The sequence below is a fragment of the Pelophylax lessonae genome, assembly GCF_965119305.1.
Source record: "Pelophylax lessonae genome assembly, chromosome: 1".
Taxonomy (NCBI): domain Eukaryota; kingdom Metazoa; phylum Chordata; class Amphibia; order Anura; family Ranidae; genus Pelophylax; species Pelophylax lessonae.
The window spans coordinates 337,718,037-337,732,395 of record NC_138768.1 but is presented as its reverse complement, the minus strand read 5'-3'; the positions used below and the strand labels follow the sequence as shown (position 1 = coordinate 337,732,395).

The 14,359-nt window shown below is 46.7% G+C and overlaps 1 protein-coding gene across 3 annotated transcripts in view; it reads right to left on the bottom strand.

The window, feature by feature from the left end:
- Nucleotides 1-442: 442 nt before the first annotated feature.
- SEMA4D (semaphorin 4D) overlaps nucleotides 443-14,359 on the bottom strand; it is a 171,746-nt gene continuing 157,829 nt past the window's right edge. For all 3 annotated transcript variants that reach the window (XM_082243109.1, XM_082243110.1, XM_082243111.1), the window contains 2 exons: nucleotides 8,582-8,676; nucleotides 443-795 (listed from right to left, as the gene is read on the bottom strand). In XM_082243109.1, coding sequence (XP_082099235.1) covers nucleotides 757-795; nucleotides 8,582-8,676 — 134 coding nt within the window. In that variant the 3' untranslated portion in view covers nucleotides 443-756. The remainder of the gene's footprint in view (nucleotides 796-8,581; nucleotides 8,677-14,359) is intronic.

The window sequence follows — 14,359 nt, the reverse complement described above, 5'->3', positions numbered from 1 at the left end:
GGTTTTATTCATTTTTTATAAGCTGACATACCCACTGATAATATGTCCCTCATGGCAGAGGGGTCATGTGATCTTCATTTGTCCAAGGGTTAAACATGGTCAGATGTGTAAATAATGAAGTCAAGCTGCTGATATGAGGACCATTTTCCTAGGAAAAAAAAATGTGCTCGATGTGGATGATGTCCCCATTTTATTTTCCTTTTTCCTTGTGTGTTCATTTATCAGACCATAAGGTTATTTTATTGAACACAGTGCAATTGTTAAAGTGCTGTAATCCATAGGAACCCGATAATAGTACACGGCATCGGATTTAAAAAAAAAAAGAAAAAAAAGGAACCTTGTCTGGCACAAGTAACAAATGATGCCAACACCAAAAATGACATAAATAAAACCTTATCTGTTAGTGCAGACTAACATTTTCACATTTAGGATGGAAAAAAAAAAAAAGACAAACCCATTAACTGTAAGTAACATGGTAACACAATCATAAACAAAGGTTTTAAATCATGCACTCTCCTCCACAAAAATGGATAGACAATATTCATGTTTTCGGTACAAGTCTTGCATAGTTAATTTAGAGCGTATTTTAGAGAGCTCTTACATTATCTACACAATACACAAAGCCATAGAACAATGTGTGTGTATCCCGTGCCCTCTTCTGCAGCTAAGGTCCTTTGGAAGCCATATTCAGTCCTCATAATACAGAACTGTTCATGGAAGCTGCTCACTCTCATAATTCAGGTTGATGCATTTTCTTCATTTTGTTGAATCAACATCTTTTTTGTTGCAGCTCCCCTAGAATAATGGAAAACAATTTCAGCATTATTTTGGGCAGTCTGGTCCTGCTAAATTCTGACTTGATTAATGGCTATGCTGAAGTGCTCATAATGTGTGAGAGCCTAATTACATGAAAATTGTAAGGGTAAACATATCAGTGGATATGCATATTATAGCTAAAGGTAAGACCACTTTATGACTGAAATAAGTTGCTAAAAGCTTCTATAATAATGATAATTGTAAGCAATAGGCATTCAAATATTACAGTTGGGAGCTCTATCAGTTCCTGTATTACAATTGTGAGCACTAGATGTTCCTGTAATAAAATTGTGAGCTCTATCGGTTCCTGTATTACAATTGTGAGCACTAGATGTTCCTGTATTACAATTGTGAGCACTAGATGTTCCTGTAATAAAATTGTGAGCTCTATCGGTTCCTGTATTACAATTGTGAGCTCTATCGGTTCCTGTATTACAATTGTGAGCACTAGATGTTCCTGTATTACAATTGTGAGCACTAGATGTTCCTGTATTAAAATTGGAATAAGAAAAGGGAAGTTGGGACTTTAAATAATAACATACTTTTATACTTTTTACAGACCCCTGTTGGCATCTGCTCTTGAAAAAGTGGAAAATGTTCCATGAAACGCGTTGAGCACATAGGATGCAATCCCCTACTCAATTCTATGTTGGCATGTGTTGTCATCTATTATCTGATCTTGCAATCTCCAGCTCTCTACCATACAGCTTATGCCGTCTATGTATTATTGTCATTACTTTTTTTTTATTGTGATGCATGACTTTCATTTGTATTTATTATTATTATGCAACTTGTAAAGTTTACATTGATGTGATGATGCTTTTAATAAACACTGTTGGTATCATTCATTATTTTTGGTTGCCTTACATCGGTGTGATTACCTATCACACCCTGCTCTGGTTCATTAGCACACCTCATCCAAAGTCCCAACTTCCCTTCTCTTATTCCTCAAATAGGGATGGAGACACATGTGTTCCCCATGTGTATTGTCTAAAAGTCCCAATCCCCTTTCTTACTTACTGTATTAAAATTGTGAGCTCTATCTGTTCCTGTATTACAATTGTGGGCACTAGATGTTCCTGTATTACAATTGTGAGCTCTATCTGTTCCTGTATTACAATTGTGGGCACTAGATGTTCCTGTATTACAATTGTGAGCTCTATCTGTTCCTGTATTACAATTGTGAGCTCTATCTGTTCCTGTATTACAATTGTGGGCACTAGATGTTCCTGTATTACAATTGTGGGCACTAGATGTTCCTGTATTACAATTGTTGGCACTAGATGTTCCTGTATTAAAATTGTGAACTCTATCTGTTCCTGTATTAAAATTTACATTTTCTCTTACGTCCTCCGACAGTCGCCGCCCCCTTCCAAGTCCTCACCAATGGGTATTGACCTTTGCTCCGTAGGAGTAGCTAGGCAACAAGAATTGTTAATACAAAAGCTTTTAGCATAGACACACCCCTAGGGGCTGTCCCCTCAGTCAATACCTCCCTGCACCAGCATTCCCAACTCAGTTTGATCTTGCCTAGCTTAGGAGTAGCTGGCTTTCCTGTGCTGGGGCTCGGTCTCAGCCTTCTACCCTTTATTTGATTTTATTTCAAGTATTGTTTCTCTTTTCTTTACTAGCTGTTATTTTGTCAGCCTTAGTTTAGGGATCTTCAAATGAAGAATCGTCATGTGGAGCTGGGTCTCGGACTGGCCGCCCTGGATCCCAGGGCTGAGAGCCAGATGGATCCCCAGCCTGCCATCGAGCGTTCAGCTTAGGTTTTACCCTGGCACATTGAACGACCCATCCCTGTTCGCTGCAGGGATGCTGCCTGTGAGGTGGCTACCTCACTGGACGCCATGGCTGCGGTCCACAAGCGTCCTGGCTGCGGCACTCCCTGTCTGCCTTGATAGCTGTTTGCCGCTGGAGACGGCTCCCCACGCCATCTGGTACGGTAAGCACCTTCTGTGTGGGGACCTTCTGTGTGGGTGTCAGTCTGTGGCTGTGTAGTACCCCCCATGTCTGTGTAACTGCGGGCTCCCTGTCAGATCCCTGTGTGGCTGCACTGCCTGTGGGCTGCGAGGGGGGGCCATCCTGCTCTGCTGTGAATTATGCTCTGGGTGCAGTTTTGTGTGCAGACGTGTGTGTGCGGCGATCCGTCATTTTCTTGGCCTGAATACTGTGACCGGCCCTGTCCCTGTGCAGCGCCGTGTTTTGGCGCCATTCGCCGCCATTTTGGCGGGCGGTGCTCGCCCGAGCACATGTCGGCGCCATTTTACTGTAGCCTTCTCCCCCCAGCCGAGCGGCCATTTTGCCGGAGCCTTCATAGGCTATATCAGTCAGCCCGCATTGCTTCACTTCCTCTTTCTCTGGGAACAGCGATCGGTGGCAGCAGTCTGGTGTGCTCTCCAGGTTTTTACCTTCTTGTCCTGTCATTCCTTGCTCAGTGTTATCTATCCCTGCGGGGTCGGTGCATACAGCAGTGTGTGGTGGGCTGCGCTCGCCGTGGTATTTAAAGGGCCAGTACCTTTATTACTTTTCTGTGCTGGGGCATGGATTCTCAGGATAGCAAGTTTCCCCCCGCCCTGGTGGGGGACCAGGGGGCTGCTGCACCCCCCGATGGGGCCGATCTGACTGTAGTGGCTTCCTTAATGTCTCAGGTGCAGATGCTGATGGCTGAACGATCCGCAAAAAGGGCCAGGGTGTCTGTTTCCTCTGATTCAGAGGGCGATGTGGCTGCTGTGGCTGGCGTACCCTTCTCGGGGTCCCGCTCATCTTTGGACCTTCTGGGGTCCGAGGGGGAGGCAGAGGTGGAGGGGGTTGATGTTTCTCCCCATGGCTCGCCTGAAGAGCTTGCACTCATGAATGAGCTGATTGCTTCCATAAAGGATACCTTGCACCTGGAGGATGAGCCTACTCCTCCTCCTGCTAGGGTGTCCTCCTTTGGAACGCAGAGGACTCGCAAATCAGCGCAGGTTTTTCCCTGTCCTGCTGAATTTCACCATACGGTTAATGAACAGTGGTGCAATTTAAAGAAGCCCTTTACTGTGCCAAATAAGTTTAAACTGCTTTATCCGTTTGCGCCCTCCACCGACGAGCGTTGGTGTGTGGCACCTCAGGTGGATCACGCGGTGGCCATTTTGAACAAGGCTACTGCGGTGCCTTCTGAGGATACCCCGGTTTTCCGGGACCCTACGGACAGGAGAATGGAGTCTCTTGCCCTTCATGCCTATATGGTTGCTGGTTCTATGCTGAAGCCTATTTTTGCTTCCATTATGGCGGCACAGGCTGTTGCAGATTGGACAAAAATGCTCAGGCGCACCTTAGTGGCTGATTCAGCTTCACCTACCACGTTGGCTATGGTGGACCAGATCCATCAGGGTGTTATGTACTTGTGTGATGCGGACTTGAATTTAGCTCCCTTGGCTGCGCGCCTGTCCAGCGTGGCGATACTGAACCGTCGTCTGATTTGGCTGAAGAATTGGTCGGTCGACCAATCTTCTCGCAAGACACTGGCGGATTTTCCCTACGCGGGATCTCGCCTTTTTGGCGAGGCTTTGGATACCCTGATAAAAGGGGTTACGGGGGGCAAGAGTACTCTCCTGCCCCAGTCCCACAAGCATAAGTCCTTCCGTGGTAAACGGAATTCCTCGTCTAGGCCCTCTCAGGGGTCCTTTCGTGCCTTTCGGTCGCAGTCCAAGGGCAAGCCCTTCAAAGGCCAAGGCTCCCAGAAGAAGCCGTGGGCGGGGAAGCAGAAATCCGGCCAGTCCGGTTCAACTTCCCATACCACTTCCGCCTGAAGGGGCGCCCTCACCCGTTTCTGGGGTGGGGGGACGTCTGCGCGGTTTCCTACAACCTTGGCTGGCCCGCATTCGGGACAGATGGGTTCAGGACATCGTTCGATCTGGTTACAAGATCGAATTTCTCTCTCGGCCGGCGGGCAGATTTTTTCCCTCAAATCTTCAGCTGTCTCCAGAGCGCTTTGTGCGGGTTCGCAAGTTCCGCATGGAATCCCTGCGCTCAGTGGTGGCTGCCCTGAGTCCGGGGGAATTCATGGCCTCCATCGATCTGAAGGATGCGTACCTACACATCCCCATTTTCGAGGGTCACCAGAGGTACCTTCGATTCGCCATTGCGGAGGATCACTACCAATTCGTGGCGTTACCTTTTGGTCTCGCTTCGGCTCCGCGGGTTTTTACCAAAGTGCTGGCGCCGGTTCTGGCCCTGTTGCGAGCACAGGGCATTGCTGTCTTGGGGTATCTGGACGATATCCTGATAAGGTCAAGCGCCAGTCAAAGCCTGGTGACCGACCTGTCCACCACGATGCGGACACTGCAGGAGTTCGGTTGGACCATAAACATTCCGAAGTCGACTCTGTGTCCTTCGGTTCGTCTTCCCTACCTGGGAATGATTCTGGACTCTGTCCAAGCGAAGGTTTTCCTACCGGAAGACAAGCTTCGGACTCTTCAGGACGAGGTCAGGTCCCTCAGGGACAACCGACAATCATCTCTCCGGACGTGCATGAGGTTTGATGGTCTCGGCCTTCGAGGCCATCCCCTTTGCCCAGTTTCACACGCGGAGTCTCCAAGCGGAGATTCTTGCCGAGTGGGACGGGCGGCCGCAGTCCCTGGATCTGCGGATTTCGTTGAGCCACAACACCAGAAGGGATCTTCTGTGGTGGCTCCAGTCCTCGGCGGTGTCGGGGGGCAAGTCTTTTCGTCCATTATCGTGGACGGTGCTCACCACGGATGCCAGTCTGTCGGGCTGGGGTGGTGTTCTGGGCGTTCTGTCTGCCCAGGGAACTTGGTCGGGGGAGGAGTCCTCCCTTCCGATCAACATTCTGGAATTGAGGGCGATAAAGCTTTGCCTTCTGAGATGGACGGACCGGCTTCGGGGCCGTCCAGTTCGGGTTCAGACGGACAATGCCACCGCGGTGGCCTACATCAACAACCAAGGGGGCACCAGGAGTGCCCGAGCGACTCGGGAAGTAGCCGACATTCTGTCTTGGGCCGAGACGCACGTCCCGGCGATAACGGCAGTTCACATTCCGGGGGTGGAGAACTGGCAGGCGGATTATCTGAGTCGCCAGACCCTGGACTAGGGAGAATGGTCCCTTCACCCGGATGTCTTCCAGATGTTGTGCACGAAGTGGGGCCCCCCGGATGTGGACCTGTTCGCGTCTCGTCTGAACATCAAGGTGGAAAGGTTCGTGGCAAGGACGCGCGACCCTCGGGCAGACGCCTCGGACGCGTTAGTGGTGCCCTGGCATCAGTATCGTCTGATGTATGCCTTTCCACCGATTCAACTACTGTCCAGGCTTCTTCGCAGGTTAGCCTCGGAACCGCACACAGTGATTCTGGTGGCACCGGACTGGCCTCGCCGGTCTTGGTACGCAGACCTCGTAAATCTGGCAGTCGACGCTCCGTGGCGTCTGCTGCTTCGAGAAGACCACCTGTCTAAAGGGCCGATATTCCATCCTGCTTTACAGTCGCTGGCTTTAACGGCCTGGCTGTTGAAAGCCAGGTCCTGAAGGATAGGGGTCTCTCCTCTGAGGTCATTCCCACTTTGATCAAGGCTAGAAAAGCCTCTTCGGGGAAAATTTACTACCGTACTTGGAAAGCGTATTTTGCTTGGTGTGAGTCCAGGGGGTATTCCCCTCGCTCATACTCGGTGTCGAGAGTGTTGGCTTTCCTTCAAACGGGAGTGGACCAGCGTTTGGCGTTGGCCAAGATTAAGGGTCAGATTTCTGCGCTGGCCGTTCTCTTTCAACGCCCTGTGGCGTCTAATTCATTGGTTAGCACCTTTGTTCAGGGGGTGCGACATTTGGCCCCTCCTAGGAGGGAGCCTTTGCCTCCATGGGACTTGAACTTAGTTCTGTCCGTGTTACAACAGGCTCCCTTTGAAAGGATCAGGGAGATCTCGTTGTCTCTGTTGTCCAAGAAGGTTGCCTTTTTGGTGGCGATCACTTCGACTCGCAGGGTGTCGGAGCTGGCGGCTTTGTCCTGCAACTCTCCCTACCTGGTGATCCACAAGGATAAGGTGGTCCTGCGACCTAACCCATCTTTTCTTCCGAAAAGGATCTCGGAATTTCACCTAAATGAAGACATTGTCTTGCCTTCGCTCTGCGCGAAGCCTAAGCATCCGAAGGAGGTTGCCTTACATTCCTTGGATGTTGTCCGGGCGATCAGGGTTTACCTGTCGTCCACTAAATCTTTTTGCAAGTCGGATTCCCTCTTTGTTCTTCCTGAGGGACCTCGGAAGGGCATGGCGGCGTCGGCTGCGACCATCGCCAAATGGATCAGACAGATCATTGAACAAGCCTATGCCTTGAAGGGGAAGGTTCCCCCCTTCCCTGTGAAGGCGCACTCTACCAGATCTTTGAGTACGTCTTGGGCCTACCGTCATCAGGCTTCTGTGGCCCAGGTGTGTAAGGCGGCGACTTGGTCGTCCGTTCACACCTTCTCAAAATTCTATAAGGTGGATGTTCAGGCATCGGCTGATGCCTCCTTTGGCCGTAAATTTCTCAGTGCAGCAGTTTCTTAGGGACCCTTGTTTTTGTGGGCCCTTGGTTATTGGGGTGTTTTACCCCTGGGTTACTTGTTTTCCTGGGTTGTTGCTCCTGTTGAGCACGTTTTCCTGTTGCCCAGTTGGTTCTCTTACTGTGGTAAGGTTCCTTTCTCTGATGTGGGTACTGCGTTGCCTTTCTATGGTTGCGTCTCCCACCCTCATGTCTACACTGCTTTGGGACGTCCCATTGGTGAGGACTTGGAAGGGGGCGGCGACTGTCGGAGGACGTAAGAGAAAACGGAATTTTTGTAAAATCTTACCGTAAAATTCCTTTCTCTGAGTCCTCCGACAGTCGCCGCCCCCTGCCCCTCTTTTGGGGTTTTTGTGTACTCTTACTGCTATGCTACCAAACTGAGTTGGGAATGCTGGTGCAGGGAGGTATTGACTGAGGGGACAGCCCCTAGGGGTGTGTCTATGCTAAAAGCTTTTGTATTAACAATTCTTGTTGACTAGCTACTCCTACGGAGCAAAGGTCAATACCCATTGGTGAGGACTTGGAAGGGGGCGGCGACTGTCGGAGGACTCAGAGAAAGGAATTTTACGGTAAGATTTTACAAAAATTCCGTTTTTTTTCTTACTACTTGGCAAGTACATGTATACACAGGCTGCGCTAGGGCAGTTATTGCACAGGTGATGGATTTAGGATCTGAATATAGGCTTCACAGCACAAAATATTTACTGGCATCCGTAAGTTTCCTCTAAACTAGTGAAAGGCAATGTACCTTTTGATAATAAAGTTGTTTTTTTCTTTTTTTTTTTTACTTGTACCTACAGGTAAGCCTATAATAAGGCTTACCTGTGTAGGTACATTGAATATCTCCTAAACTTGCAGGGTTTAGGAGATATTCCCAGCAGCCGGTGATGTCACTGGCACATGCGCACTGAAGGCTTGGCATACCGTTCTCGACCTTCAGAGCTCCGTGCCGCAGCTGAGGTCTCCTGCGCTTGCGCGACGTCATTGAGGCCTGGCCACGCATACAGCCGGAGCCCAGACTAAAGACTGGGGGGAGATGGAAGCCCTGTCTGTGGGTGACAGGGCGCCACTGGAGAGCTTTATTCTAAGTTAAAGTTTTTTTCAATGTGCTAGCTTGCGATGCAGACTAACACATTAGGTCATTGCCTTTGCAGGAACTTTTTTTTTTTTTTTTGCAAGCCGCCGGTTTACTGCCTCTTTAAGAAAAATCATGACACAGCTGCAATGCATTACCCATGTTTTCTTCCAGGCCACCATGATGTTGTTGTGCTCATCAACAGCGCTCTTCCAGCTTGCAAGTTCATTGGACCAGCCAGGGTTTAATGAGCCTGTGTAACAGTAGACAAAGATTTGCTTAGCCAAAACTTTCATGTTTCATCTTCCCACCCAGTAGTGGCTATATAAAGACCATTAAATCCTATCAAATAAAATGTTCTTCCCAACACCAATCTTCCTTAACAGTGGTATCTGATGCTTGATGTCCAGTACTGCAGTGACCACTAGGTGGCATCACTGATTAATAAGGGAGCCAGTCCTACTGATGAGGATCGTTTGTTAAACAGGATTTTCACCCTAGAAAGAAAATATTAAAAATCAGCAGCTGCAAATACTGTAGCTGCTGACTTTTAATAAAAGAAAACTTACCTTTCTAGGGATCCAGCTCTGGCGTGTTCCAGGAGGCTAAGGGCAAAGAGAAGGGAGGCTGAATTTCAGCTCGGATCCCCTATTCAAACCGAGTGGAAGTGGGTACCTATCAAAACTAGTTACCTGCTCCCACCCATAAAATATAATATGCCAAATGTGGTGGCGGAGGAGGCCATAAAGTGAAACCTCCCCTTTTTGGTGAAGATTTACTTTAAGATTTCTGCTTCACAGTTTGGCCTCTTGCACACTGTACTGATGTTTGGGCATCAGACATTCCCGGCAAAAAAAAAAAAAGAAATGCAAGGATAGGCTGTATATCACAATATACAATTTCTTCTAACTTTATTTTGAATGAAAGAAGTGTGGCATATGTGCATATTCATGCAGAAATACTGACTGGCGACTCAGATTTCTCTTTTTTTTTTTTTTTAAACTAATCTATAGGCAGCACATGTTTATGCACCTGTGTGTACAGGCACATGGAAAGCAATGGGTTGTATTTAGATCAGAAAAAAAAACACTAAAAACTCAGCGTTTTCAGGCAGCAGCGTGCAAGAGGCCTTAAAGTGGTAATAAACCCAAAATCAGAAAAAGTAATATATCAATCATTAGATATGGTGGCAGTGATCAGGGACAGTGACTGCTGACAGTATAATAATATTAAAAACAATTTTTTTTTTTTATTTTTTCAATTTTATTACATTTCTTTCACAATTTTTTTTTTTTTTTTTTTACAGTGACCAGACCAATACAGTGTTAACACAGTGACACTCTACTACTCTAGGAAGGTGATCAGGATTTTTTTTCTTATTTTACACACTAGGATTGCTTACACTGCATTTTACAGTTATAAGCAACCATTTTTTTTCTGAATGAAAACTACTAGTGTTTAATATTGTGAAGAGCTGTGACTGGCCCTGTCTGTACAATGTAATGCCTGTGACCAATCACAGAGCTCATCACAATAGTACACAATGAAAGGCATATAACAAAGCCTTTCATTGTGTACAACTGTCAAGTGTTCTGCTGTGGTTGGCCACAGCAATCACATGATACCGGCAGTGAGTTGATACAGTGATCTGTCATCGGAGCATGGCCCGTGGGGTGTGCATGGGGCACAATTCTGGTAGGAGGTCCTATGACATCCTCCCAGATCAACAGTGCTCCAACCCAGACATTTTACAATAGGCTGGGCGGGAAGGGGTCAAATGGTTTGTCTCATCCCTCTAACTGCTTCATTTTTAGCACAGATTATCCTATTAAAAAACAGAAGTACTAGCCAGATCACCTGGTGAGAATTAAGGCCCCTTTCACACATTCCAGTCTGTCGGCGGACTCCGCTGTGTGCGGAGACAGAGCTGTCGGGTCCCGCTGTTCTCTATAGGGAATCGGATGGGAACGGACCATCTGTCCGTTCTCATCCGATCCGCTGGACGGATGGAAAATAGGGTTTCCATCCCTCCAGATTTGACGGATCGGATCGGATGTCAGCAGACATGTCTCCACTGACATCAGATGCCCCATGGAGATGCATGGGGCATCCGTTCAGGTCCTGAGGAAGCGTTTTCACGCGAAACGGCCATAGAGCAGTATTACATGCCAGAGGTCCTAGCCACCAGTGCTATTGTGGGTTCTGGTGGCTTTTAATGTAAGTGATGTTCTGAAGATTGGACCTTTGTGTTTGGCTTTTTCTTGTTTTTAGTTGTCTTTTAATAAATACTACACTATGGAAAGCATTTTCTCTCTTGCATATCTATTGGTATAACTTCCTGCTGGTTGGAGTACTTGAAGGAATTTTTTTCGGTGTCATCGTCTCTTCTGATTTGCTTTCTGGCTCAAGACCTGCTGTATAATATACAAAAACGCATTAGCTATCCCAATAAGACAGCAACATGGTCTGGTGAGTGCGCATTTCTGTTTTTGGGTGAAGGACCACTGGTGGAGGATTGACCTTGTTTACACTGACACTGATTATCCATATGGACTTTTTTTGCAGTTTTATGGACTGAGTTCATTATTTTTGAGCATATGCACTATATGTTCACTAATTGTATGTTTTACACATGTTTTTTATGTTTGTATATTCACATCGTTTGCAAGCTGATTAAGTATTTTATTTTAAGGCGCTGACTTCACTTTTATGTTTATCCGTTCAGATCCGCCTGAAAAACGGATTTTGACCCACCTATGTCCAGCTTTAAATCCCCTAAATAACAGCTGTACCTAACTTTACCAATGGGACATGGAGGAGAAAAAAAAAAAGACTGTTTTTAACCATTCCCAACTCTATCCCTAAAAGTTTTGACTTTTGGAAAGATTTTTTTTTCCCCCAGTTAGAAGCTTGATGCTGAGATCAGATTGAGCAATTTGATTGATAGATATTTAGCATTGGGTGGGAAAAGCTGATCTTAACCTCTTGCCGACCGCCTACAGTAGTATTACTGCGGCAGGGGGGCTCGGTTGCATAAAATCATGTTGTACTACGCAATTTTGTGCACGAGGTCTCGGCGGCAAGCGTGCGGCGCCAGAGCCGCGCTCCCGCTGTGTTTAGACACAGCGGGAGGCAGGCCGACCCCCGGGATCGTCAGAGAAACTGATAGAAGACCCACCTGCTTATGTAAACAAAGCAGGCGAGTCTTCTGTCACACAGACAGGGAGAGGTCAGAAGTTTCAGCTAAGCTGAAACCCCCGATCTCTCTGTGCCTGTCACAGAACCCTTCCCCCACACAGTTAGTAAGCATACATAGGTACACATTAACCCCTTTGATCACCCCCAGTATTAACCCCTTCCCTGCCAGTGTCATTTATACAGTAACAGTGCATGTCCGCCGCAATGTCGCAGTCCTGCTAAAAATCCCCGATTGCCACCATTACTAATAAAAATAAAAATTCCAAAAAGCTATCCCGTAGTTTGTAAACGCTATAACTTTTGCGCAAAATACGCTTTTTGGGATTTTTTTTTTACCAAAAATATGTAGCAGATTACAAATTGGCCTAAACTGATAAAAAAAAATTCGATTTTTTAAATTTTTTTATTGGGAATGTTTTATAGCAAAAAGTAAAAAATATGGCGTTTTTTTCAAAATTGTCTCTCTTTTTTTGTTTAAAGCGCTAAATCTAAAAACTGCAGAGGTGATCAAATACCACCAAACGAAAGCTGCATTTGTGAGGACAAAAGGACATCAATTGTATTTGGGTACAGCGTCGCAGGACTGCGCAATTTTTTGTTAAAATAACGCAGTGCCGATTCACAAAAAATGGCCTGGTCATTAAGGGGGTAAAACCTTCCGGAGCTTAAGTGGTTAAATTTGCTACCAAAAAAAAAAAACACGCCACACTTATTTATCACCACACCACTGCAGGTGTGACACATTTAAGTACAGAGGGGAGATGTCGTTAACTCCTAGCTATTAAACATGGGGCTTGACTAATTCCATTATTGAGTGGTTATGTTACAGTATGCCCAAGGCAGGGAGTGATGAAGTGGAAATGCTGACAGAAGTAGAAAGCCTAAACTTAAGTAAAATTACAGGTAAAACCATACTAATTCCAGTGTTTCTAGTAAAGTGATATTACTAACTGATCATCTCTTGCGAACCTTAAAGCACCAGTAGTATGTATGTATGTATGGTCACAACTTTTAAAACTTTTTTTGTTGCTGTTGTGTCCCATTAAGTGGATTTACCTTCACTTTCTGTCCAGGAGACACAGCAAACGTGAGAAAGAAGTCTATACAATGTGACATAATTCTCCTCTTTGCTGTCCTTATTGGAAGGTTCAAGTATATAGATACCAGTAGCAGGTCATCAGGACAAAGAGGGTCTTTTCCTTGGACATAGCAGATAACGATTTGGTGTCACTCAGGCCCGTTTCATCAAGATGGTAGACGTCTGACAAGTAAAAGGCCCTCTTTTCCCTAATGACCTGCCATCTATAAAACCTAGCATCACAAGTCCCTCCATTGTTGTGTGCTCATGTTTAGGGATGGGCTGGACTTCAGACGGAGGGCGGTGCCACCGAGTGATGTAACCGGGTGGTCTCGCCCCTTGCCTATAAAAGAGCTGTCAAAGCTCAAGATCTAGCCAGTAACACACTTCCTGTCTTAGGGTGTCTGTATTCTGGAGAAAGCAGTAAAGCAGACACCTTAGGACAGCAACATTGTCAGTCTGGGGGGAGAGTAGTTATAGCAGAATTAGATGGACTTGACTAACAAATTGAAGCCAAACTCCAATTAAGACTTTTTACGCAGTTACAGGTTACAGCAAAAGTTTTTTTCCTTTTTGGATAAATGTTTTACATAAATGAATAAAAACTGATCATTGTAATCACCCCTGTCAGTGTTAAATGGTTTTGTCTCAACTAGAGATCAACTGATTATCGGCAAAGCCGATATATCAAGGGCTGATACGCACTTTCCCAGATATATTGGAATTGGCCACCATGGTGACCGATATTTCGGGAAAGTGTTTGTAACGGAGTGATGCCTGCAGCTAGAGGTAAACGATTGGCTAGAGGTAAACGAGATAGTAAACGATCGGCTGTCTTGTAATGACAACCAATGCAGCAGAGAAGCTGCTCGGCTGTCATTACAAGGAGCGGGAGGGGACGTCCCCACCCCTCCCGCTGCCTTCCACGGCTTGCCCGATTCTCCTGTCCCACCTGGAGAACCGCGCAACCAGCCTGCATGGCCACCAAAGACCCGTTCAAGGCCGCATTCAGCTCTGATCAGGTCTCCACGCAAAAACCCAGAAGTGATGTCATGAGTGACATCACTCCAGGGTACTGTCTGGTGCCAGATTAAAAAAAATTACAGCATTCAAAACAGCCAAACTTGGCGTTTTGAATGATTTTAAGTGCAGAGAAGGGGTTTGGAGTCTTTTAGACCCCCCATATCCCTCCACAAGAGTACCTGTAAAGTAAAAAAAAAATTTTAAATGCACGAAAATATCGGCCAATACCGATATGCATTGACCAAAATATCGGTATTGGCAATGAAAAAACGATATCGGTCGATCACTAGTCTCAAACCTCTAGCTCCTACTTTGTCTGGACAGCTTTGTTTGTAAAGGATGATGAAAAATACCAGACTTAGACTCCGTTCACACTGGGGCGACCTGTCAGGCGACCTGGTCGCCTGACAGTTCGCCCTAGGTCGCCTGCCATAGAGTAGCTGTGGACCCGTTCTAATAGGAGCGACACAAGTCGCTCCGACTTAGAAAAAGGGTCTGGAGCTTCTTTGGGGCGACCTGGAGCGACCTGCATTGACTTCAATGATATGAAGTCCGTGCCGGCCGCTCCGAGGTCGCGGTGCGAGCTGCGCACCGCGACCTGTGAGGTCGCCCCGGCAAGTAGCGTCGCCCCAGTGTG